General features: G+C 38.4%; 1 protein-coding gene across 10 annotated transcripts in view; it reads left to right on the top strand.

The window, feature by feature from the left end:
* COBL (cordon-bleu WH2 repeat protein) overlaps nucleotides 1-28,000 on the top strand; it is a 208,189-nt gene that overhangs the window by 137,500 nt on the left and 42,689 nt on the right. For 9 of the 10 annotated variants that reach the window (XM_040585927.1, XM_040585930.1, XM_040585926.1 and 6 more), the window contains 2 exons: nucleotides 18,660-18,798; nucleotides 21,728-21,898. In XM_040585927.1, the coding sequence (XP_040441861.1) occupies nucleotides 18,660-18,798; nucleotides 21,728-21,898 (310 nt within the window). The remainder of the gene's footprint in view (nucleotides 1-18,659; nucleotides 18,799-21,727; nucleotides 21,899-28,000) is intronic. The other variant, XM_040585931.1, reaches the window with a different exon arrangement.

Raw genomic sequence — 28,000 nt, 5'->3', positions numbered from 1 at the left:
CATACTAAATTTGTTCAAAGTGTTATTAAAGCATAGAATCACCCAAATGTACAGAATAAGTCACTGAATTTGCAGTCCTGAAATTTCCCATGTGTATATGTGTATGCTACAGGCATGGACTTGGAAGCCACTTGGTAATGTGACTCATTATCTTCCTTAGAAGTAAAATATATTTTAAAACAAGAGGCCAAGATTTTTGGAAAGAGCTCAGCTGTCTGTAATTAGGAAGCTGGGTTTGTAGCTGGATGTCTTCTGAACTTCTAAAATGTCAGAAGCTACGTCTGGTTGCTCAGCAACTCAGTATCTGGCCACTGTGATTTTAATATATTATTTTTCAGTATGCCACCTTCTGTTGCAAAAGGAGTTTAAATTGAGACATAATATAAAAATTCAAGCAAAGCAAGTATTTCTTCCACTAAAATCCCCCCAGCACAGCAGTTTTTTATCAACAGACGTCTGTCTGGCATGTTTGCACAAAGTGATTACCACTCTTCCACCTTATTTCTTCATAATCTAATGCCACAGGTTTGTGGTTAGCTGACTGCAAGGGTGATCTTGATTGATGTGAAATCACACTGTTACTGCTGTTCTCAGGTTTTCAAAATGACTTATATCCCTGTGGCTCCAAATTAAGCACTAAAGGAATGAATACAGACCCTGTAGAACAGTGTAGCATAAGTTAGGTTCGTAGGATGTACAGCTGTGTCAGTAAGCATGCCATCAGTAGAGCTCTCCATTTGTGTGTCCTGTGAGTTAAAGTTTCTTGAATCTGCTTTGTCCCTGGGTATTTTGGATAAGTCTGGCATTTCAAATAATACTCCTGCAGTTGGCTTTCTTTCTGAGAAGCAGTTCAGTGCTTAGAAAAAAAACTGTTTGTGAGGCTGACAGCCTTTTTTTCCTCACAAATTTTCTTGGACTGTCAGAAGCATCATTTTTTCAGAGATGCATGGTACCAGCAGGCACTGCAATTGTAGGAACATTGAGGGACCGAAGAATCACAGCTAGATGAGAACATCTACCACAGTTACCTACAGAACTGAGATTTATCATGTGTAGGTGTATAAAACCTGCTTGATTAAGATCTGCTGTAATCATCTTTAGAAGCAGTGTACTCTTACCAGCTTACTGTCTTCTACCCCTTCCTTTATGCATCTGCTGTAATTCATTATTGTGAACACTCCGCTCTGGTCAGAGACCTGTGTCCCAAGACGAAAAGTTTCAAATTGCTTTCATTTTACCTACTTGGTTGACCCTACTTTTGTAGAAATTACTGTAGTCATACTTGGAAGAAAGGTTCTTCATTTTTCATACTGCAGCAGAATACCCTTAAGCTGTAGGTATTTTCTTCCCTTTTACCTTACTCTTTTTTTCTGTAATTTCTCTATAAAGTGAAAGGTAAAGCAGTTCATGGTGGAGACCATCTGACAGTTGTATTTTGTTTTAATAAGGAGCCCAGAATTCAGCACAAAGGGTGGATGGACTCAGATTAGTTATCTCCCTTTCACAGGTTACACCGAAGCCAGAAATGTCTTCTAGAAGTCAACAAGATATGAGTGCGTGTTTTTTTTAATCATCTTTCAGAGAGGAAGGGAGGTTTCTTTTGACTCAGAGGTCTTCTGGGTGAGGTCTTCTCAACCTTTCTCTTATGACACATTTCCTTTCTCCCTTAAGTGTTCTGTGAATGTTATTTTTGTTTTGCTTTGTTGTTTGTTTTTTTTTTTTTCTGTGAAGCCTCCAGAAGTCTCCTTTGAGAATAACAGATACTTTTTTCACATTCTGAGGAAGGATGCATTGAATCAGTTTCTGCTGTAGGAAAATGCTGTTTTTCAAAATGTGTCTTTTACTTCTACAAAATACTGCATCTTCTAGGTCACTTCTTAGGTTTTGTGAGTTCCCAGAGGATATGAAAGCAGGACTTGTTCTGAAGGGAGAGGGAGAACACTTGACTGAATTCTTAATTTTTAAAAAATATTAATTAAAAGGTATTAAATGACTGTGTTTGTACACTATTGGTTTGTTCTGGTTTGATTTCCTTTTTGTGCATGAAGAAGGCCTGAAATGTGAATGGTGCATATTATTTTTAATAGTTTTTGTTAACTGAAGATTTCATGAGGGTTAGCTGTGATTTTCTCCAGTTTTGGTGGCAGACTTGTCAGAATTCTCAAGCAATGTATGGTATCTTTTGATAGCATTTTTAAGATGAGGGCCAGGGATATTGAATCGTTATTAAAGATGCTTTTTGTCCAGAATGTTGTTCAGGTGCCCAAGTTATGTAAGCTTTAAAGAAGAAATATGGTTTGGTTTTTTTGCAGAAAGTAGGTAGTCAAGAATCTGTGAGATGTCCTTTCATGGTTTAAGAATAAGCCTAATACTAATACCCAGAGTTCTTGAGATGGTAGGTAGGTAGTACAGCTGCTAAGAAAAGTTAAGTCATGCTCTCTTCCTAGTTTTTGTATTAGAGTTTGGATATTAGGTGCTATAGTGCACACTGTACTGCTGTACAATGCCAGATTAAGAGACTGGGGACTTCTTACACAATTGGCATGAGGCCATTTTACCTTTTGATAAGGTGTGTTAATACAGGTAGATAGATAAATAATTAATAGATAAATGCATTCAAAATGGAGATTGTATCTATTTCTCTGTATTTCACATCAAATTCATGTAGTGATTGCTTATTTTGGATATACTAGGCTATAAATACTGCATAGTAATTATGAAACTTTCCATTAGGCTTTTAGTATGCATCTCTCTCTTTGGGGCTTTTATTCCAGTCATTTTGTCTGAAATTGTATTTAGAAAGTTATTTGCTTCATTTATGCATTTCTATAGTTGAGAGTTTGTGGGTATGATGGGGTCTTTTTCCTTTGCTCCTAAAGACATAAAAAAATCATTTGTTTTGCTACACATGACATAAACACTGCCTTACTTTTTGGCCAGAGAGCTGCCTACTCTTCTCCTAGGATGGTAAAACAGTTCAACCATGCTTTACATTTTTCACAGGTTAAAGTTGCCCACATAGGCAGATAATGAACATGAAGCTTGTCCAATAACATACCTAAGGAATGCACTTTAGGTCCTTTGTCTAAGGAGTGCGCTCTAGATCCTTTGTTGGAGCAGCAGCTGTGCAAAGTATTATCAAGATGATACACCAGAGACTGCAGTGCAGTCTGAAATGGAAAAGATTATATAAAGTGACTGTATCTGTACTAAGTCTCTTCTGTGAGTGTCTATTAAGTGTGGAGCAAAGAAGTAGAGAAAATACTGCTTAATAGTATTGCTGAATGCTACTGAAGCCACATTTGAGTTTTCATAAATTCAGAGGAAAAAGTGCAAGTAGAGTTGGTGTTTGCAAAGTATGAGGGAAGTCAAGAAAACTATAAGTCTGCTAATGTGATTTATGTACTAGAAAAAAATCACTAGAAATATAATAGAGAATTTAATTAGTTGGCTTCTCTGTGCAGATAATGAATAGGGTAAATGTAGCTTTACTAAAACAAGAACCCTACCTTACAAGTCTCATAGAATGTTCTTGATGCACTCAGCAAACAGGTGGATATGTGTGATCTGGTTGATACAGCTTTGTTACCTCAAAACTTCCACTGAGTTCCCTCATCAGGAATTTCTTAAGGAAACCAAGTCTTCATTCCATAGGGAGGAATGTCATTTTACTTTCACAGTAAAGAAAAGAGGAATCACGGGTTAGGAGTAAATGATCTCTTCAACTAGTGGTTGAATGTGGCGACAGCTTTAGAGTGTTTGAGGATCCATGTTCATCATATTAAAAAGCGACCTGGAAAAAATCAGTAAAGTGACCAGGTTTCTTGCTGGTACTTGAGTTACCCAGATAGTAAAGACGACAACTGACTGTGAAGAACAACTGTTGAAAGACCTCATGAGATTTAGTGCTGGCAAGGCTTGCAGGTGAAAACAAGTAAAATTCTGTGTATGTAGGTGTAAAGTGATACACATGAGAAAAGACCACTCCAAATTTTCCCTAACACCTTGTAAAATACTGGACTCTCAACTGGCAGTAACCAGGAAGATCTTAGGATCACAAGACGTGCTTTGAAAAAATGTCAGCTCAAAGCTCAACAGCAATCAAAAAAGCAAATTGGATGCAGAGCATTTCAGGAAAGGAAGCGAGGGTGAAAAGAGAACTTTATTACACCACTGTATTGTGAACTTTATTATGCCATCTTAAATACTACAGTAGTGTTCTGCTTATTTCAGAAGAATATTACAGAATGGGAAGAGACTCATGCTTTGAAGGGCACTGAGGGTGTTCAAAGCTGTGGAGTAACTTAATACACGGACAACTGTACAACTTACATAAACCATCATTCTTCATCCTGAAAAAGTGGCATGAAGACTATGGGTAGTTCAATGACTGTTCAACCAGCCATTACAACAGCATTTGAAGCTAGTAGGAAATGGGCAAACCACACAAAATGAAAGCGTGTGTTTCTTCATGCAAGCAGTAATCTGTGGAACTCCTTGCCAAAGGCGCTGAAAGTTTACATGGGCTCAAGAGAAGACTGAGCAAATGTTGCAAGGATGACAAATCTGTTGCAAATTTTTGAATGTAAAGCATGAGAGGGAGTCCCTGACATGAAGATGGTTAGTGGCTGCAAAAGTATTAGGGAGAAGGTAATATTGAACATACCTTCCCTTTTCTTCCACTGTCCTCTAGGTGCTTGCCACAGTCTGATACAGAAGCCTGAGCAGAACACTTGATCTAACCCAGTACAGCTATTTTTGGAGAATACTGAAGAGATTTGTACCTAAATGTTTGTCTCATGATCTGATACCACTCCAGGAAAGTCACTGGCAGCATTCTCAATGACTTCACTAGGTCTCTCGTTCAAAACAGAAACACCTGTCTCCAATTGCTATTCGCAGTCATCACTGTCTTTGGTTTGTGCGCATAAGTGCAAAACTTCACGCTTGTAGAATGAGGCCATAAGTTTTGCCAGTAAAGCGTATGAGCAAAGAATTTTCCAGCATGAGCCCTACAACTTTCCTGGTATACCTGTTACAACTTAGTACTGTAACTGTAGTATCTAAGAGCCCTACAGGACTCTGAAGGTCATATTTGCAGCCCCCAGTGGGCTGTATCTCAAAATACTGGGATGCAGGTATGCAACCCAAATTACAAGTAGCTGGGAGCTGTATGGATGATGTCCAGTGCACTTCATTGACATGTGTCTTTCACTGGCAAAATAAAAAGCAGCATGAAAGACTTGATCCCATTCCATTTTAAATCTGTATCAGATCCAGGTGCATGCCAGATATCCTGTAGACAGGAACTGTTGGGACGCTACTGTCTTCTGTAGTGATGGGGCTGTTTGCTTAGCAGATTATGATATTTCTACCTTTCAGGATATAGTAAAATTTATCTTTCAAGGCGTGCTGCTATCCTGGATCTTGCTCAAAGAATCAGGCAATATTTCTTTAGGAAGAGTGCATTAGAGTGGAGCTTTTTTTAATGACTTTCAGTTAATTGCCTTGTGTTGAAAAAGCCATGTACAAAGTGATGCCCTTCACAGACATGAAATTCTGTGATGATATACATTATAGAAGCATTTGTCTTTGTAAGTGGTCATAAACCTGAAAAGTTTTATCTATTTAATATTTCCACTGAAGCAGAACCTGGCTAATGCTATCCTATTGCAGAGTCCATTATCAAGATGTACTGGAACCAATTAACAGAAAGAAAAGTGAGTAGTAAAAGAGGTCTGTCGTCCTTATAATGCTCTATGCCACAGTAAATGACTAAGAAATTAGAACACAGAACAATTAATTTCCAATTTAAAACAACTAATTTCCAATTTGAAGGTGCTTTTTCCCTAAAGAGCTTTAAACATCACATTAAGTTAGCTGAATGAGAAGTATCCAGATTTACTCATGTCTGACAAAACAATGCTCAGATGACAAACATGAAACCAGCCAACAGAACGTCAGATGATGTTTGCTGTGCGGTCTGGATGCTTAGTTTAGCTGAACAAATACACTCTAGTTTGGATAAATGATGCAGGCCCAAATTAAAAGAAAAGAGAAGAGTGCAGTGGTGGCTGAAGGCTGAATGCTGTCACATAAAGCATCAGATTTAGGAAGGCTGAAAAAAAGCTGCTAGTGAAAGGGAGTAACTGGTACTTCTTTTTATGAGAAAAACAGCTGTAAAAATTAATTATGGTATATGCACACTTAATCAAATGTTAATTTTTTTAAGTAGTTACTGAAGGCTACAGCTAGATTATACATGCACCACAGTAACTACTTCCTCAATATCTTCAGAGTATCAGTTAAGAGTATGTTATATTTTAATATTATATTACAGGATTTTCTTCTCTGTACATCTGAAGAACCCATCCTCTTTATAGCTCCTAATGCTCAACTTTGTGTTGCTGCACATTTATTTACTAGCAGTATGTGTCCATTTTAAAAATGAAATTTCAGGAAGCATTGTAATAACTGTAGGCAACTTTTTTTTTTTTTTTTTTTCATTTTTTAGGCAACCAGCTTACTTTCCAGGAGTTTTTGTCTGCTCTCCCCCCTTTTTTTTTAATTTGTATTTAATATAATTATTTTACAACTCTTTTGTCCCATAACTTTAAATAAAGTGTCCCAGTGTGATGAATTAATTGAAGGGAATCTTAGCTTCTCAGTCATGAAGTGATTAAGTGCTGTCAGTTATATTTTTTTTTGAAGGTTGGCCAGTATGAACGAGGATGTTAGTGCAAAATTTCAGTAGAAGTTTTTATGTTAGCCAGAAGGTGCAGCCTCCCAGAAGCACAAGGGGAAGTAAGACTGCTTTTACAATGGCCCGTTGAGGATCTGTTCCTACTCTGATAAAGTTCACGGTCAATTAATAAGTTTTGCTCCAGAAGAACTTAAAATGTTATTCTTCTTTAAAATTGTGTTGTTTTGTGAAAGGAGAATACTGCTTCTTTAGTGTGGGGAAAAAAACTGCTGCTTCGTAAGAGGAGTCCACTGTGTGGCTTTATTGCATGTTTAGAAAGAATTTTTTTGCAACTTTGTCCAGAAAATAGTAGCAATGTCAGTTCAGTAGTGATTTAAATTGCTTACCTGCTTTAACTGAAGGCTGGAGTGCATGAAGTCCTGAGTGTCTCACACTTTGATTTGGATAGGCTGTTACTGCAGATGGGTGGGAGGATGTATTTGCAAAGTTTTGTAAGATTCCGCCATGGTCTGCTTTCTTCTTTTCTCTGCAAAGTAGTCCAGTCCTGCACTCTAACCTGTGTAGATACAACCACTGACATCGAAGTCATACTCACCTGGTGAGTCTTAATATGTGTACAAGAACCCAAGCAAGATGAGCTTTTAGTGTCTTTATTTTACCATTTAACATACATCACATGATAATCATGCAAAAATACGACATCTGTTTGACACGAGAGCTTCTGATTTAAGATAGCGTCAATAAAATGGATCTTTTCTTTCTTTTTTTTTTTGCAAGAAAACATATTTTTGAAGCACTGAGTCTTCGAATTACATACAAGAAGAATTATTGAAATAGTCTTTTTGCCAACATCAATAGTGTTCTTGTCTTTTGCAATAATCCAGTTAGTTCTGGCTGTGAGTTCGTGGATCACCTGCCAACTGTTTCTAAACAGACTATACTACCTGCCTTGGGAATAATACCACAACTTACTATCTGGTGAGATCATGATGGTATCATTTGACCTCCACATGTGGTCTCTGTCAAGCACTTCATTGAAAACTGGCAAGACATCAGGGCTGGAACATACTGTTCTACGCAGCCCTGAATTTTGGCAGGGTTGCAACATTTGGCAGGGTTGCAGCATAGTGGCCAGTCACAAGTGGTGTACCCCAGGGCTCAGTACTGGGGCCAGTCCTTTTTAATATCTTTATCAATGATCTGGATGAGGGGATTGAGTGCACCCTCAGTAAGTTTGCAGAGAACACCAGGTTGGGCTGGAGTGTTGATCTGCTTGAGGGTAGGAAGGCTCTGCAGAGGGATCTGGACAGGCTGGATTGATGGGCCAAGGCCAGCTGTATGATGCTCAACAAGAAGTGCTGGGTCCTGCACTTGGGTCACAACAACCCCACACAACGCTACAGGCTTGGGGAAGAGTGGCTGGAAAGCTGCCTGGAGGAAAAGGATCTGGAGGTGGGGGCTGGCCAAGGAGACCGACAGCACCCTGGCTTGTGTCAGAAACAGCGTGGCCAGCAGCACTAGGGAAGTGATTTTCCCCCTGTAATTGGCACTGGTGAGGCTACACCTTCAATACTGCTTTCAGTTTTCCGCATTATAAGAAAGACACTGAGGTGCTGGAGTGTGTTCAGAGAAGAGCAACAAAGCTGGTGAAAGGTTTAGAGCACAAGTTCCATGAGGAGCAGCTGAGGGAATGGGGATTGTTTAGCTTGAAGAGAAGCTTCGGGGGAGACCTTATCACTGTCTACTACTACCTGAAAGGAAGTTGCAGACAGGTGGGTGTTGGTCTCTTTTCCAGGTAACAAGCAATAGAACAAGAGGAAATGGCTTCAAGTTGCACCAGGGGAGGTTTAGATTGGGTATTAGAAAAAAAAATCTTCACCAAAATGGTTGTCAAGCGCTGGAACAGGCTACCCAGAGAAGTGGTTGAGACACCATCCCTGGATGGATTTAAAAGACTTGTAGATGTGGCTTTTAGGGACATGGTTTAATGGTGGGCTTGGAAGTGCTAGGTTGACAGTTGGACTCGATGATCTTAAAGGACTTTTCCAACCTAAGTAATTCTATGAATCTGTGATTTAGTAAGTAAACTTCATATGGCTTGCCAGGTCACAGACAAATAGGACAGGCTTATGTCATTGTAAGCTTTAACTCTCATTAAGGAGAAAGTATGTGTCAGGTAATTATTAGGCTTTGTTGGGCAAGGTATTTAGGGGAAGTTAATAAGACAAAGATCATTTTAGGCAGTGAGGCGTCTGAAGAACTGACATTCAGTAAGCAATGAAAAATGACCCTAACACCATGCTTTAATTAGAAACAGGCTTTGTGTTGCTTTTCAGATTTTGCTTGTAACTCTACCTTTCTTAGATCCTAAACAGAAAATGTAAAAAATTATTTAATAGAAAAACTAAGTAAATATGTGCTGTGTGAATCAGGTTTAATTTAATGGCTTAATAGTATTGCATTCTGGCCAGTGTTTAGCCAAATAAGAAAGCAAGGAAAAACATCAGAAGTATAATCTAGTAAAAACCGTTCTCTGATACTTGAAGTTATTTTTTGAGTTACATTCACAGTCATCTCCCAAAAGTAATAGAATTGAGGAGAGGGGAATGCAAATCCAGTTCCTCTGATTGCATATGACTTCAGTTTTTCACCTGTTTAGAGAATGGTTGGTGCAGGTTACTGGGAGAAATAGGCACCTCATTTTGTTCACAGTGTGCTCATCTCACTCAGAATATCATAGCTCAACAGACAACCCTTGAGCCCTGCTTAGCTCTACGTTGCTGACTCTGCCAGCTGTGCATAGCAAGCAGAGTGCCAGGGTGGCTCTCCCTAACAAGTCTTCACAGCAGAGTATGTTTGTAATTTTGGATGATAAAAGTCTTATACTTGGGGAGAGGGGTGGGACGGGTGGCTTGACGTAGAGCCATGTTAAATTATAGTCCCTAATCCTGCATGTCATTGACACTGTGGTACCACTTTGCTATTCCCCCCTCTTCTTGGCTTCTGAAGATTGTGGAAGTGGGGGCTTCTAGCTGCCCTTCATAATTGCTGGAAGGAACTAGACTTGACTGGAAATTTGCAGGGGGCAGTGGAATGGGACGCCATGGACTAGATGATTTTTAGAGGTCCCTTCTAACCCAAACCATTCTATCATTCTATGAAATGGGAAACTATCACTTGACTTACTGCCCAAAGCAGCTTTCCCAGACATTCTATGTGCCTGCAGGTGGGAAGGGCTGATACAAGGGGGGGCAAACACTGGAAGTGTATGGTATGTTTTTCTCTAAATGGAGAAGACTTCTAGGGTGATTGTCTAGGACTTAGCACTAAGCATTAGGAATTCAACTTGAGTATCTTTACAGAAGAAAATGTTAAGTGTAGAGGAAAACATAAGCTCCTGGGAGGTATGTCACCTAGTGGAAGTGGAAAGGGCATGGTTCTCCTTGTTCCTGGTCGAATGCATGTGTGATTGCCTGGCACTTTCTAGCCCTACCAGATTTTAGGCTACAGTCCATGCTTTTGGCAGAAAATGGGACAAAGATGCAAAATAAATTTTGCAGATCTTCAGTTGGCTCATAACATCTCTCAGATTTTTAAGGACAGACAAGCAGACCAACAAATCAACCAGCCTGTAATCCTGGATGGGAGACTGAGGAAGAAAAGGTGATGTGTAAATCCTTAGGCCAGTGCCTTTCCCAGAGGCAGTGATTCAGGGAGAGAACACTGATCATGCCAAACTCATTGACAAAGTTGTCAGAAGAAATCCGAGCTGCAGTCCTACTATGTATTTTAAACTTCTGCTAATTTGTTCTGTTCATTGTATTTCTCTAACCAAAAAGATAAGCACAAATATGAATTGAAAATGTGAAGGTCATTTTTGCCTTTTTTATTTAACTTCTCTAGAGGAGAAATTAATCTTAGCAGTGTCTGAGGAGGTTTTGTTGTTCCCCCCCCCCCCCCCCCCCAAATGAAGACATAAATGAGGAGGATTACATTGTATTCACAGAAACAGAGGAAGTTCAATTCTTTGCCAAAGCAAACATCCGCAGACTTGTGTAGTCTACATGTTTCAATGCATGTGAAAATATTTGGTGTTGCAGAGTGACTTCCTTGAGTGGAAATAATATTGCAGCTAGTAATGAGATTTTGCAAAAGAAGGAAATCACAGCTATCTTAGTAATTTAACATCTCAAATTTGTTTATGGATAGTTTCCTGTCTGACACATTTAACTGAACAAGTTAAAGTGTTTAAAGAAGATTAGAGTGACATTAATTTTTAACTGCCCTTGACCATGACATTTCAGAAAGGGTGTGTTCAACAAAAACAGATGGAAAAATGAGCTTGCCCCTTCACCTTGTAGTGGCTTTCTTGTGTCAACTGATTTAGCTTTCTGTCGACAATCAGCTGAGTATTCAAGGACATCCTTGGCTTTCGTCGTCTTCATTTTATGAATAAAATAGGACAAGAGCATTGCAATTTCTGTAAAATCCACCAATGCTAAGCTTTTTGTCTGTTATTAAGATGGAGATGTTTTTGCAGTCACAGCTTGTATTTTGATAATGAATATTAAGTTTCATTACCAAACCCTGTTTAATACCAGAATTACATCATGAGAAAAAATCAATTTGAAATTAAGCAGCATAGAAGTAGGCAAAATGATACAGTATTTTGTGGCCTCTGATTAAAATATTAATGGTAAGGGTATTTTCAGAACAGCAGTGTTGTTTGTACTGTAGTTACACGCCAGACGTGCCACTTAACACAGCACCTGAATGCTCCCAGCAGCAAAGCAGCTCAGAAGCTGGGGCCATGAGTATGGTTGCAGTGCAGCCATCACATGGGTCAAAGACAGTACAAGGAAGCATGGTGCAGAGCTTCAAAGTCAGGAGGAAGCACCCTGATACAGAGCAGTGTTGTGTCAGGACACAAGCATGGTTGTCCTGCTTAGGGTTAGTTGATGTTACATTGTGGACTTGAACTCATGTTGGCAGTAGCTTGGGAATCTCACACCTGAACTTGTTCCATGTGAGAGGAGTGTATCCAGAGTGACACAAGATGTTGGGTCCAGTCAGTCCAAATGTCAGTCTTTCTATCACAGCACACCTATTCGTATGGCTATGTAAAAATCTACCTTTAAGTTTCTTATTATTCATTTTATTGTCAGGTTTCCGAGATCCAACACTGAGAAATAAAGATGTACAGAACTAAAATGACTGATCCAGAGAAATTGCTTGCTAGTTTCTAAAGTGTAGTTATTTCTCTGCATTTTATCAAAGTGACAAGTTTTTGAAATAATGTCCTTTAAAACTGTTTTCCCGGTTTTTTTAGTATCGATATATGTTGTTTTTGCAATATGTTGATGCATTGCATGGAATCCTAGTAAGCATTTTAAATAACCCACACAAATGCATTCTGCAACATAAGGATGCACGTTTGGGAAACATCAGACTGCTGTCTTTGAATGCTGTTTGTAACGTACTTGTGGATTAAACGTACAGTTATTAATCAAATGAAATGGAATGCTGCCCAATAAAGAAACAAGGTAGAGAGGTTCAGTGCTGAATAGACACTTTAATACAATGTAACTTAGTGGTCAGCCTCAAGAATTGCTCATAAGCCAGGTTTCTTTGAGAACTCCCTGAATTTTCCTTTCTTGGTGTATGCTAGTGAAAAGCCTAGTAATGTATGACCTGTCCAGGGAATATTAGACATATAAGTAAATATTGTTTAAGACACATTAATGTTCAGTTGGGACTTCTTGTGGTTTTTAGTGCTAGGCATTGTGAAACATCTGTTGCCCTGTGAAAATGCAGAATCAGCTGGATAGAATAGCTTTTATATCATCAAGTTTGGTGGGCAGATTTATGTCTCCATTCTGCAGCTGACAGATTTATCTCTCTGATTTTCCTAGAACAGCTCCTTTTGGATCAAAATATTTTATTCTCAGCTGCTTTAAGTTATGTACAAAATTGTGGCAAAATATTTTTTAAAACTCTGAAACCATAGATCGATTTTACCAACCTACCACTTGTCTATCACACAATACTGTAAAGGTTCAGTGCAGTTATGGTTATATCAGTAGTTTAAAACTGGTTAATAAAACCTGTATCTTTTCTTTTTACTTCTAGAGCTTCTTGTAAAATGGCTCTTAATTGTGTGAAGATGTCTTTAAAATTCTTTGTGCAAGGAGAAGGTTTGGGATGCTCCCACTCATAGTTTGGGGGGCTGCTGTTGCTGGTTCAGTTACAAGTTAGCTCTAAATTTTTCTGTGGGTCATATTTAAACACTCTTGTAATTTGATAGGCATTCTGACTCCACACGATACCATCACCAGCAGGTGTATCAGAATCTGGCTTGCTTAAATCAGAGTGTGTGTCTAGTCAGTGTTGGATGATGGAAACCAGTTTGCAGTCAGGGCATGCCAGTGATTGAATCCATGTGTTCTTTTTCCAGTCCTTTTTATTTCCTTCTAAAAATAATTTCTACCATCACTCAGTTTCCCCGAACTTGTATACAAATTAGACAGAACTGGTTCTATAAAACAATAAAAGATCCTGACATGTAATGTTGCGTAAAAAAGGAGGAAGAAGCAAGAAAATCTATGAGCCTTTATCCCACAGTTTATATCATATGCTATACATTTTTATATTTGTATATGCTAACCCATCATGGAACATCCATTAAAACCAATCCTTATTCCAGACACAAACCTATTGCTGCTAAAATGTGTGTATCACCTGTATCTATGATGTTTGAGGAGGAAGAAAATTGCTTTAAGGGAGATTCTGTTAAATAGTGAACCTGGAAAATTATTAGATTTTCAAGTTTCCATTTTTTCTTTTCTGTGGCAAAATGATAGCTGTGAGAGTAAAAGGAAGTATGTGTTGCCATACAACAAATGTTTCCTGTAAAGTCTGAAGATATTAGGAAGAGTGGTTTGAATGTTGATACACCATCTATGCACTTTTGTAACATCTCAATCACGTAGTGACTGCATCCACTGAGGGCTTTTCTGTTAAGGCACAGTTAGAACTGATTAGATCTGTCTGTCAGTCATTCAGGCTTTCTCCAGTAAGTGTTGGCACCAGCTCCAACACAGATACCTGCAGAGGCTCAGGGAAAACCTGTTCCAGCTAACTCAAGAAGGTGCTGTTTGCTTTGTGCAAGTCCAAGAAGGTCTTTTCATGGCAATTTCTAAGTTGTTGTTTCTTACTTGTATTCTTAGTTGTGCTTCTCAGCTGAGATCAGCTTTTTTCCAAGATCTTTCTCAGTCCTGCAGAAAGTACGTGTGCCTTGTATGTCCATTCTTCTCCCCAGACATCAGTCCTGGAAGAAGGAAGAAAACATGGCTCATTCTGCTGTTCTCTGTGTCCTGATACAGTAGTCCTTGGAGAGTATCAAGCCCCCCTCAGCTATTCGATAAATGGTCAAAACGTGTTGCTTGAAAAGCAGTAGTTCCCAGAGGGCACCAACTGGCCTTCAATGTCCAGTTTAGAAGTTACATGGTATTTTTCCCTCAAGTCTACAAAAATCCAGCTTCTAGTGTTAGCTTAAGGATTTTTGCCTGTCCGTATCACTATTTTGGAACACTTTGGTAGCTGTCAAGTTCTTTACTAGTCAAGATATAACTGCAGTAATTACAACATTACGATACCTTGTTATTTAACAAGGGTGTACTATGTGCACTTTCCAAGACTGCATTAAATGCGGTCCCTTTTTCTCTACCTTTTACAGCAGGAGTGTGTGGGTTGTCCTTAATGGAACAGACTTGGGAATGTGTCGCACTCTGCGTATGCTATTGGAGAGAACAGAGTGAGATTTCTTTCTTGGTCAAAGTAGGGATTCGAGACAACTGATACATATTTAGTCGGTGTCATCAAGTGGGTTGCGAGTGTTAGTAGATACTGGAGGGACAGAGGAGCACAAATTAATGATACAGTTCCTGGCTTACCAAAGGAGGCTCAGTTTTGGAGCAGTAAAACTGCAGTAAATAAGGCCCAGTTTGACCTGTGAATAAAAGAAAGGTGACGTTTGCTAGATGAATTGGCAAGTACGAACAAAGATAACACTGCTGTTAGAAAGGGTTGATAAATACAAAACCAGTGTCTGACCTGTAAGCAGAGGACAGGCAAAGCAAAGGAGTGGAGCTCACATTGGAAATTTATCTGAATTTATTTGTCTTTGAATGCTTGATGAATTTTTGGTGGTGGTGGCTTTTGTTTCCTTGGACCCCCGTTAATATTTTTCATCAATTCATACTTGGTGCAACCTAACCCAAAGAAAATACAGGACTCCTATGCATGAGGAAACTCACTCACTTTACACATCCATTCTTACAGTATCCACATACCTTTTGAAAGTAAGGTGACTGTGTCAGATGCTACTGACTGAAAATTTCAAGCACTAACCTTGTAGGATTCTTTCCACACAATTTTGACACACAACCTCCCCATGACGTTGTTATGCTCTAAATATATTCTGCAATCTTCTCTGAAGCCTTCGAATTTTAATAAAGGTGTTGAGGTTTCATAGAAGGAAAACACATTCAGCACATAGCTCAGATATTTAGTCTGCAATATTGGTAGTATTTTTCAAATGTCATGTGAGCCATGACATGGATTTAATGGGGAAAATGTTTTTTTGCATCATGTGTGGTCTTATCAATATCAGAAGTGACACTGTTTGTCAGACTTAGGCCCTTTTGGCCCACTTTATTAATCTTAAGCTTAGCTGTTTGTGTTAATTATAGTCAGGAAACACTTATTAACATCTTTAAAAGTTATATATTGTGTAACAGAAGCTGTCCTAATAATTTCTTCTAGTTAAAAATGCTGCATAGGAGGAGCACAAGTGCTAAGACTAGGAAATACTCTGTTATGCTCAGAGTGTGGCTCATGTAAGAAAGATTGGATGGAAAATTACTTCAGATGGTATCGTTAAGGCTCGATTTCTTTATAGAAGAAGCAGGCAGTCATAAGAAATTATTTTCAAGTTCTATTGTTTTGGTATATACAATTGCAAGAAAGAACCAGAATGTTCTGGTTTTTCCATTTATGTTTAGCCTCATAGATTTACCAAAATCAGCATTAAAGAAGTATTTTTAACTATTTTTATGACCTGTTCATGGACTAGACACTTCTTATATACATTGTAGTGTGGCTAGCTTTAAACAAGCTTTTCATCCTCTTTATGGTGTTTGTGAAGTATACAGCACTTAGCTGACAGAATAATAAAAGCATTCTTCTGCGTGTATTTGACCAAGCTTGAATTATTGCATTGTGCAAGAGCTATTTTCTAGCCTTTTCTTCAGGTGTAGCAGCATGTTCATCCATATATCTATCTAATATTCCTCAGAAAATTCAGCTGAATAACAATTCATAGAGCTGAAAAAGATCAGCGGTCTTCTAAGGACTCTTTCTTCTTAGTAAAGCAGTAATGTAGATTTTTTTTTTTCCTTTCTTTGAAGAATTTGGCTATACCAAACTAACATCCTTCAGTCATGTGGTACCTGGGGAAGGGTGATTAGATTTCCTTACTTTCTGTCTTTATTCACAAGATTTCCTAGACTTGGAAAATCACTTTTAAATCACCAGTCCACCCATTTTTTGTCCTCAAGTAAAATGACCTTTAAGGCTGAAGAGACAGGAGTGAATGTGGAAGCTGCAAAATGCCATTAAACAACCACAAAAGTCATGGTTGTGCTTGTGAAGTGTTGGCAAAGTTCAGATGCTGTCTTGTCTCAAATGATTCAAGTTCTCTGTGGCTACTGAACATTGGAATCTTTGTAGCTGGATCAATACCAGTCCCCACTTGGATAATTATTTTTTTTGTAAGGTGTATCCAGAAGAATCAAGATGCAGTACTGAATGCTTAGATGTGTTCAGTTATTTAAAATGCAGCACAGAAGAATGTAGGGTTTTTTCCAAGTGCCTAATTGCCAGTTGCCCCAAATAGACATGGAGAAGAATGCAGCACTGGGTAGCTGTCCTCCGTGTAATTCCTCCTATGCAAAACAAAGCCTGATGGGTCTGTTCCACTCATCAGTTTCCCATGTTCAGCTCAGTATCAGACATTCTGGTTCTGTAATAACTGGGAGTTGGGCATATAACTTTCAACTTCAACATATGACTTCAACTTCAGTCAATTGCCCTCTGTTCCTAACCACTGGCAGGCAGTTTCTTCATCAGGAGAGGTGACCCATCCTGATATGGAGCAACACCATAACTTGAGGCAAATTTTTTTCAGAGGAGCTCTAAAATTTTGCTGTATCCATTCCTGAACATTTGACCTGGTGCTGTTCTCTGGGTATAAATAATTTTTAAAATCCCGTGAAGCTTGGTGACCAAAACTGAAGTCTGCAAAATCACTGATTAGTAGTAGTATTATTATTGCACATTTACTGTGCTTAACTTTATCTAGATTGGCCTCACTGGCTTTAGTCATGCACTGTATCCAGCGGACATTCAGTGTAAAATACAGAAACAATCCATGGTAGTAGGAAGTAAGGCGAGGATACCTCTCTTTCCTATCCTCCATCCCCTCCACATTTTAGAATTGTTTGCTATGAAACTGCAGCTCATCCTTGTTAATGTGCTCTATGTCCAGTGCAGTTGCTACGAAGTTTCTCCATATGCAGGATGCAGGCTCACCGAGGGGTGGAGAGTGTCCAGTTGTCATGTGACACAGTGGTTAAAGCATTATTCTGAAAGGTGGGACCTAAGCGTTTGTGTTTATAACCTAAGACCTTCCTGAGTGCTTTAAAAAAGGGAGGCTCTATTCATGTCCTGTTCTCAGAGTTTTCACTCAACATAGGAAAGGATGCAGATAGATGACTGCCTTTCCTCTGAACTCTGATGATGGCTTTGAGCAGTATGAAGCTACTATTTGTTCAGTGAACTCTCCCACAACAAATGTATTTTAAGGCTTCATTAATACTCTGGATTAAAGGAAAGACTATTATTATTATTTAGGCTTTTAAGATACTAGAAAACCACTAGACAGTTCTGTATATTAGATATCTTCAGCTATGGGGAGTATCAGGACAGGCAGAGCAGAGAAGTCATGCAAGCGAAGAGTGACGAATGCCAACAACACACCATGTGCGGGCGGCTCCCATTACCCTCTGCCTCAGCTAAGCCTGGTTCTGTCTAGTGTTGTCAGGACTTTTCAAATACAAAAATTCAACAGATTTTCCTACATGTTTCTGTTTTTATTATTAGTAGTATTAATATTATTTTTCCAGAAAAGGCTGAGTTCCAACAAGCTACAGAAAATATTATGCAACTCAGTGAAACCCACGTCAGTTGTAATAATTTTTTTCGTATTTTTAAAAGCAGTGTAAACGGTAATGAAGTCTTGGCTTCCCAGCCAGCATGTTACAAGTATTGGAAGCCGAGGCGTTACAGGAGTTTGTCTCTGAAGTTCAGTAGACAGAGTACAGTATGATCTCATATCATCACGCAAACAAACTTTCAATTCTTACTAGGCTCTCTGAAGTCCTCAAACAAGAATTTGAGAGGAAAATGAAAGAAGTGAGAGTTTACTCCCTACATGTACTGATTGGAGTATTTAACCATAATTAAAGATCTGAAAAAAACAATGGAAAAACAAGATCATGCTGTGGCTCAAACGTAACAGCACACGTAGTGTCATACTGTGTGTTGCCAAGTGCTGGGCTCTCTAGTTCTCTTTTACCAAAAACATCAAATGTCTACCAAACTGATATTTCTGCTGTGATGTTCATCTGCAGTTCTTGTCCCTTTCCTTCTTTGAGTGCAATGTTATTATACTTCTCCTGATCTGTCTTTTTAATCTCCTGTTGTCACTATAAATGCTCATTATAAATATACTATGCTGAGAAATTAGGTCATATGACAAATACATTTCTTTGTTGTTACTGATAATTTACATCAACAAAAATTATGCTTTACTGTGCCTGTTTTTCAACTTTGCTAGATTTCACAAGGAACATCCCTAAACAATTTACAGAAAAAGAAGAGGCGTGCCCCTCTTCCACCAACTGCATCTGCACCACCCACTCCTGCCATGCCAAACAGGACAGAAGAGAGGGAAGACAAGAGGAAGAGCACAATGGGTGAGAGGTGTTCTTTTCTTCTGTATAATCCTATGCATCTGCTTTCAATACTCAGTGTTCAAAGTTTCCTTGATTCTGTTATGCTGTGAATTGAGAAAACTTCTGTAACCTGGGGAAAAAAACACATTGCTCTGCAGAATGAAAGTCTGGAAACAAGTGCTTGTGAATTACATCTTTTTTTTTTTTTTTTTTTTTTTTCCTAAATTAAGCTACCATTCAGAGTACCATAGAGTAGTAAAAGGTACATAATGCTCATCAGATGATTGGAATGTTGGATATAAGCTGGATATCCACAGCCCTGGGCCTATTCTGCATCTTTAAGGTCATGGTGGTTTTGCTAGTAAACGGAAATACAGAAGTAGTAAATGGAAATGCTACTAGATGGAGATAGGCCAGACAATTTTGAATGCATCTGAAGCCATGGGGTTCTACTAGAACTGAAGTACAGTCAGGCTGGTTCAATATCTTCTCATGTGCCTAAAGCCTGAAGACATTTTCTTTTCCTGTAGTCCTCCAACAGTTTGATATGAACTGACCATATTCAATGAAGTTTTTCTTCTTAATTTAGTTTTCAATTTTATTATAAATCAATTTCTGCTGAGCCTTTAGTTAATCAGTAGCAGAAAAGAACTGGTACTCTCAAAGGAATGCCATTACATATATGGAGACAACAAAAGAAACTTCAGCTGTATGTGACACCACATTTATTCTTATACAGGAAGAGTGGAAAACGTTCTCCCAGACCTGTGTTTTTATCTGACTCCTGGCTTATTCAGATCAGTGGGATCTGTGCCCGAGTGAGGACCCCAAAATTACGCTTTTAGCAAACAAAGTGATTTTATGATGGGTGAAGATATGAGATAATAACCCCACATATTTGAACTCATTTTTCAGTACATTAAGAGAATCATTCTTCAAGTGCCATAATGCACTCAGTGCACTTCAGTCTGTGCCTTTGACCTCATGTTTCATAAAGTGCCTAAGACACACAGATATGACATCCTGTCATACATAATTGCTTACATTACAAATGCCTCACAGTTTAGAAAGAAACCTCTTGGCTTTGGTCCAACATTTATTTTCAGTAAATGCTTCACATTTAATGCCTCAGCATTTATGTAGCAGCAGGAGTCCATTATCTTGTGACATGTTCAACTCCATTGACATCTCTTATTTAAAACCTCTAACGGTAACGTTTTCGCTGTGCCATATAACACAGGAGTTTTCAGCAAATTGGCTTACCTTTAACCATTTCAGATGTCACAGTCTGTCACTCCTCATGATTTGCCCTATTGCTGGTCACTTATTGATGACATTTGGTGCTTTAACTTTTTGTAAGTATTTGTTTTATTTTGTATCGGTGCTCAAAATGTTACAGATGAAATAAAGCAGAGCAGAGCCATTTCTAGTCTTTTCAGTAGTGTGTACGTGAGTGCTTGCTGGCCAGACTGCCCATGTAGGATTCTGTAGTATCATTTACTTTAATGGAGCCTTATTATTTTATACCAACAAAGAACTTGTCGCACAGTAGCCTTGTCTTCAGTGCTTTTCATTTTCTGCTACCTGCTTGAATCATGCATTCATTAACACAAATGTTACAGCAAGGGAAGGTTGGTAAAACAGCCTCTCTTTGGGGCCCTTGCAAGAAAACAATGAGAAAGCACAGATGGCTCTGAAAGCAAGAGAGAAAAGCTGTGAAAAAAGCAAGACTGTAGTGAGGGGAAAAACGTGCTGCAAGAAATAGGCAGCCACATGATGGAAAAAGGATTAAAGCTCCCATGCTAGCCACATGACTCACAGCAGAAGATCCTATCAGAAATATTCTCAGAGTAGCAAATTCACTTCAGTATTCAATACTGAATCACTTAATGTGACCCCAAAGTATTGTGCCCAGTTTTCTCAAAGCAGTAAAAAGGGGTCTGCACGTTTGCCAGCATTAAATTGTCTTGAATCTCTGGAAGCTAGTGACTCCTAAATAGAAAATCGTAGTAGTTTACACTTTTTTCCTCCCTCTTGGCACCACTTCCCTTCTCAGCAGCACCAAAGCATGACCCTGAGTATGGGAATGATCAGAAGTGGATCAGACTAGAGGTCCATCTCTGCCAGCATCTGTCTTCAGCAATGACCACAGGAGATGCTGAAGGTAGGGTGTGAGAGCAGAACAGGCAGGTAGTCACAGTTCCTCAATGAATTTTCAGCCTCTTAAGGACTTTCCAAACTGCAGTAGCTCTAGGTCTGTACACTTCAGACTGGCATCAGCTTTTTAACATTGCAAATGCTTAATATAGTGCAAAGGTGCGTGTATTTATTTAGTTATTGCACATAGTATTGATGTAAGCCCCCAGCCAAAGTTATGAGCATTTCTTTTGATAGCTTTAAACACTGTTTTGCAAAAAACAACTTAATCATCTGCTTTTCCACAATGTCCAAATAAGAAAGAAAACCTACTCAGAGAAAGAAAAGAAAAACCTGTCAAGATACCTATTTCAAAAATACTGACCTGAGGCATCTTCATCTTTCTATCAAAGAGTCAGGAAAACAGTCACATAAAGTATCCTAGAGGTCAAAAATTCAGGCAGTTTGGCACTTAAGAAGATAACCCCCCCCATGTTTTTCACATTTTCTTACGTAGCATTTTTCAATTAAATTTCTATTTTTCCTCCTTCCTTTTGTCTGCCAAAACTGGTGATTTTAACTGTTAGTAATGATGTACATGCATGTGCTGGGCTCTATTCTGGTCCCATTGCTGTTGATTTAAGAGAGACGAAGCTTTTCCTTCTCCCTTAATTATCTGGGGGTAAATAAGAGCAGAATTGTATCCAGAGAGACTTCGGATGTAAGGGGAAATTAATGTGTGTTTCAAAAATAACAATAAACAAACCAATCATTATCTTGCAATGAAGTAACTAGTCAATTAATCCCCCTGTAGGTGATGGACGGCAGGTGCCACAAAAGCCTCCTAGAGGCACCGCTCGTGGTCCACCCCAGTTAGTGATCCCCCCACCCCCACCTTACCCTCCTCCTGACAGAGACATTGTGGATCCAACAGTGTGTTACAGAGAAGCAGATGTTGCAACACCAACAGAGCTGGTACCTAAACGTATGTTTGAAAATACATGTATTTGCCTTTCCGCTCTTTTGATGGTTACTCTCAGGGTTAGCTTTTCCAGACTTTCTTCTCTGCTTTCTAGACATACATGTCTGTTTTTTCCCATTTTTCCAGCCTGTTGTCTTTTAAAATGTCCAATGCAGTGTAACTAATTATTATAAAGAAAAAAATCCCACTTGGTTGAAGACAGTTTTGCAGATAACACCTGGCCGTTGTGTGGAAGCATTTAAAAACAACCATTAAACCTTGTGACTTTGTGCAGCTGGAAGCAAATATCTGATTTAATTGTATTAATTCTCCACGTTTGGTTTTCTATACTAACATTTTTTCTGTCTCTCCAGAGACAGAGTTCCTTTGAGAGTCAGAGACAGAGTTCCTTTGAGAGTCGGTAGGTCTGTCAGTCTAGGTTGAAAACTACAGGGTCTGCCTTAGGAAAACTAAGCCATTTACAGGAGCTGTATACTGTTCAAAGGCCTTCCTGTCCTAATGGGTACATCTTCCTTGCCATCTCTGGATAGTCCTTTGTGTGCTCTTCCCCTTGGGGTGTAACAGTTATCAGACAAAGAGATACGGTATTTTCCACATCCTTGTGCATTTGTTAAAAGCATGTTTTCATGCTACTTTTTCATGCTTACCCATCGACTGTCTTTAAGTCTTTGTATATAATCCAAGCCTTTGATCGGTTATTGTGTTCCTCGTGGGCTTGCCCTGCACACCAATGTAGATCCCGTGAAATCAGCAAAGCTCTGCACGCTATGGCATCTCATGGACACGCTTCCTTTGAAAGTTAGGAGGGTGTCTCCTAACCATGGGATAGAGAAACGTCTCTATTAGCTGCTAATTTGACAAAATATCTTTTTCTGGGACATTTTCTTTACCAGAATTATTCTGCAGGTAGCAATTACTCCAATACCTCAATGTTGGTGTGTTTGCTGTTGGATGCCAGCTAAATCTAAAGCATTATTTTCAAAATCTGTGCTGAGGAAATACAGACTGACAAGTTTTACTGGGGGGAAGAGAAGGAAATAAAGGGGTTCATACTAACAGAAAACAGAATCTTAGTGAGGATTAACCCTAATTCGTTTTTACTGGCATATGCATCATATCATATCATACTTTAAATCTTTTTTTTCTTTTTTGCTAGATACCATCAGCTTGCATACAGTGTTTTCTTTAATAAAAATCTATTGTGGCCTTCTTTGCATTAATATTTCTGCTTCATTTGAGTTTCTACCACTGTTATTTTGCAATGCTTTCCAGATCTACCTTGGTGATCAAGTACCCTTTAATCAATGCAACTCTGATTTTATCAGCCTGATCATTTGCTCTTAAATAAACAATATCCCAGCCAAAAGATTTTGATTAAGCTTGTACATGGAAACATAACGTGACCTTTTGTTATCCTCAGTTTACTGAGAGCAAAAGAATAGTGTTTAGTGGGTACTAATTTTAAACTTAAAAGCATCAGTGTTGAAGAGGGACAAGTTTAGCTTTATAATTATGCTGTGTTCTACTTAGATAAAGATAGATGTATAGATTTACACAACAGAAAGGTGTATAGACATACCCATGAGAGAAAGCAGCACATATGACAGATGCTAATTATATTGACTAATGCCATTCTGAAAGGCGCTTAGATACCGTAGTGATTAGTGGTATAAGAACAGGGTTTTGCAATGATGTTTTTATTGCCTGAGAATGCCTCCAGCAGTGCAAATAGGTCTTTGGCGGTAGATTCAAAGAAGGACAAAATTTTCAGTCTTCCTAAGTAACCTCAGTCAATGTGTTTTCTCATGGAACAAGGTGGGAAGGAGGATAAGCTACTGATGCTAGCTGTTGATGAAAGTCATGTTTGTTCTGAAATCACTCTCAAAACAGCATTCTCTGATGAGGATTGTGGTCGTCTTTGCTGAGTGGATGACTGTTGGCAGCAGTTAAGTCTTTCACAAGATGAGATTCCCATTCAGAAACTAAAATATGGTGATCATATGGAGTTTAAATTCTTGTTCCTTACGATCTGCCACTGTCTGTGGGGCACTGTGTCTCACCCCTCATTCCTTCCCAGCAAACACACAGTTCTCCCATTGTGCTCTGGGAAACCCATGTTGAGGAATTTTCATTTCATAGAGGACAGTGATAATCGCTCTTCACGGAGTTTTCCAAACTTATGTGGAGTGGAAGTCATTCATGAATAGGGCCTTTAGTAAGATACTTGGGCTTTTCTGACTCTAATGGTAAGAATCTCTTCCACAAACAAGAGTGCAATTGTTCCTCACAGTTTTTGCTCTTTAATCTTTTTATTCTCATTACATGACCTTTCCTCTTAACTTTTGGTCTGGTAGGCCTTTAGCTGCTTGTTGTGTGCATGTCTAAAATGATATGTTTATGGGAGACTTTCTCCTTCCTTATCTTACTAATCAGATTGTTCATGGCCTGTGATTCAAAGATTGACTGCACTTTGGGAATGCAGAAACGGAGATTGTCACCCCTGTTGCATGGTGTTTGATTATGTCACAAAACCTGTGAAGTTCCCAATAAATGAGCCAATAGTGAGCTCTGTGCTACTTACCTCAGGTAAAGAATGCATATACTGGGAGACTGCTGCACCTAGACGAGTAACTAAAACATGCTGCCTTGAAATGTTTTCTGCTAGTTCATTAGAATAAATGCAATATTCCTGTGAATCTCCATGATTAACCTTTTATTTGGCTTGTTATGCTATCATTAAGAAATGCAGTGAGAAATTAAAAGCTGTTTGAAAAAGAATAAACAATTCTTCATATAGAGTGAGATCCTGAAATTCTTCACTCTGACTCTGGATAAAGTACTAGTGAACTCAGGGTTCACACTGGGGAAGGGCTCAACAACTGATGGATTTTTAAATTTTGGAAAGTGTTCTGTCATTAAAGAAGTTAAATCATGATTTGAATGTGCCTTTGTTTTTAACTATAGATCAAAAAAATCAATCATTACTTAACCAGAAAGTTTGAAAGGGATGAAGAAGTGGGTATAAGCATTTCCCAGTTACTTTGTATGGATGACATATATACTACTAGTTGATGGATAATACAAGGTTAATTTTAAGGAACAAGGAGAGCAGAAAGCAGCCTTGTCACTGTATCTAGTTTTTGTAGTTTTTCTTTGTATCATCGTTACATTAACAGGTGTTACCAGCCACTGGACAAAAGCTGTGACAGTTTTCACAAGGACTTCAGTCATATTTCTTAAGTCACCTTAGATATCTATCTAGACTTTCACAGCCATTAGCGATAATCTGTAAGGGTCGGATTTTGTTAATTTGAAGCAAAAATAGGTAGAGAAACTCACAGAAAGGAAATTACATGTTCTTACATGTGGTTCTAAATTAACTGAGAACTGCAGGCTGCTGAGTAGGGAATTTTGCTGGCCTGTCATAATGCACTGCCTCAGAAGGCATCTACCAAGTGACCCAGCCTTTTCTTTCTTAGAGATGGTCTTTAAAGTCAGAAAACCTGCAAGTGTGACTTAAGAGGCTTATACTGCCATCACTCCTTGTACTCATCCAGTCTGATGTGAGGCTAAAGAATGAAGTTGAATCACCAACAGCATCTGTCTTGTACTTTCTGGAGAATGAAAATTCAGGTCAAGTAAAGCAGTATTCATAGACATGCTGAATATCTGTAGGTGTTGTGCTGTTGGGATTGAGTTAGTTGATACGTGAACCCAGGTAGGTAGTCTCAGAGCATCTGTAGGATTCTGAATTTTAGTACACGTGCCCACACACCTACACCTCCTTTCAGCTTCTGATTCTTTAACATTACTGAGCATGCTAGCCATTCTGCTGTCTTACCTACACAATATTTTTAATTTTGTCCTTTTACTCTTTTCCCCCAACAGTTTACTGTTGTGCATCATTCCCTTCATACACCAAGCGCGTCTGACAGACCTTGCCTCTTCCTATGACCTTCATACCTCTGAACCTCCTGTTGCCTCTGCTACCCTGATTCTTCCGTTGCCTTCCTTCCTCCCCTGCTGGAAAAGAACCTTTTTTTCTGACTGAGATTTTGGCTTCCTTTCTTTTTGAACTTGCACATTTTCTTTTAATTACTATTGATTATTTTTGGCTGTGATTCATACTCATTTGTGAGATGTATGCTCCAGAACTGAATGCTGTGTTATAAAAATCTATATATCAGCCTCAGAAAGTTTATCCGTACATTTTTCTGGTTTTTTTGAAAAGTTTGTCTTTATTTTGAGCATGATTTAATTTGATTTGGTGTTTCAAAGAGTTTTTTGGGGGGGTGTCTTTCAACACTATCTGAAGATTTAATGAAAACTTCTTAATAACTTCCTTTTTCCCTGTTAGCCTAGGTATAACATTTTACATTCTCTAATACATTCTAGTCTTCCTTCATTGCATATATTTTGTTCCTTTGGAACTAAGCTGGAACTGGGCATGGCCTAGTCAAGTTGAAATGCAAGATTCTTTCTATATCTTGGCTATCAGTCAGGCTGCTGAAGAAAAAAAGGAACAGAAAGGATCTGTTGGATCTATAAGGGGCCTAGAAGGAATACTGAGAACCAGTACAAAATGCACTGATTCATAAGGCTTTACTTCAGCTTTCATCCTGATGCGTAGTATGAGTAATTTTATCTTGATGCTAGAGACATCCTATGGAAATCAACGTGTGTGTTCTATTTCTGTAACAAAAGATGCAAACGCTGTTTGCTCGAGATAAATCTTGTTCTGCAAGTCTCCTTTTCACAGTTGGAATAGTCAGTGAGTTATAATTAAAATAGCAGCTGTAGAACTGTACTTACCAAAAACTTTTTCGCATTGAAGAAAGTTCTTCATGTGAACAGCCCATAAGACATGTATTTTTAATCATTCTTAACTACAAACACAGGTTTTATGAGTTGCAATGGTGCACACACCCAGAACTATTCTGAACTCACTGTTACTGTGATTTAGGTCATTTATGTTATTTAAATGAGTGAGTGCAATACATAACTAATTTAAATGATGAAAAATTATTGTTCTACCCTCAAGCAAATAATGTGTATCTTGAATCCTTTCCAGGTCCACAAAGTGGAGAATAAGAAAGAAAAGCATTCCTGCAGATAATGTGAAACATGACTGAAAAGGGTTTTGACAGTTTTTAATACAAATATGACATGTAGTTAATAAGTTTTAAGTAATGCTTCAGAAAGTATACTTAATACCCTCAGGGTCTTCTAATAAAAGTGGAGTAGAACTGAACTGTCTGTGCTGCCATATACTTTGTAATAACTTCTTAAGACAGGACAATGGTTTAATTGTAAGTCTTCTCTTAAAAAACTAGTAGGTGTTCACAATGTGAAGATTAAGAACATAATTTACCCATTCTCATTACTCTATTTACATCCTGTTTGTAACTCCATGGAGTTACATGCCATGTGCAGTTCAGACTAGTATAAAAATGGAATAATGAAGTGGCCGAACAAAGTTTTTTATATTGAGTACGATATAGAAGTACAGTGTATTGTTAAAGCAGTTCCTAGCATTGACACCAGTTTATCTTCCAGGAGGCTCAAGTTTCCAACAAAACTACATTTTTGCTGAAAAAATTTCCTTGCTTTGAAGGAATATAGCTGTGACTTCTCTCCATGTAGCTGACAAGTTTGCTCTGAAAAGCTGTCTCTCTTCGGGCGGTCTGCTCAAACTCTTAAAAGCTCTAGATGAAAACTCAAGAAGTTCATTACTCATCCTTAAGTTTACTTTTTTTTCAATTAAAATGCAAGATTTGCCTCTAAAATATGTTTGTGGGAATTAACATTTTCTGTGTAATTCCTGTGTAAAATATTTTAATGACTGGTTTATCCTAGCCAGCTCTGCCTTTCTGAATGTAAAAAAAAATGCCTTGCTTATGCTAGCTCGTATCCTTTTATTCTTACAACTTCATAAATGTTGAGTACGTAGATAGGATTAAACAAAACTTGAAAAAAAGAAGAAAAATTGCTGCATCTTCACAAGAAGTCATCTTAATTACAAGAAATTCCGCTATAATATTAGCATATTTAAAATATCCCATTACTATACACAGTGTGGGAAATAACTTTCAGTGACAGTCATTG

This window comes from Falco naumanni, chromosome 3, assembly GCF_017639655.2.
Source record: "Falco naumanni isolate bFalNau1 chromosome 3, bFalNau1.pat, whole genome shotgun sequence".
In the NCBI taxonomy this organism is placed as follows: domain Eukaryota; kingdom Metazoa; phylum Chordata; class Aves; order Falconiformes; family Falconidae; genus Falco; species Falco naumanni.
Note: the sequence above shows the minus strand (reverse complement) of the source record. Positions and strands in the feature narration are given on the sequence as shown.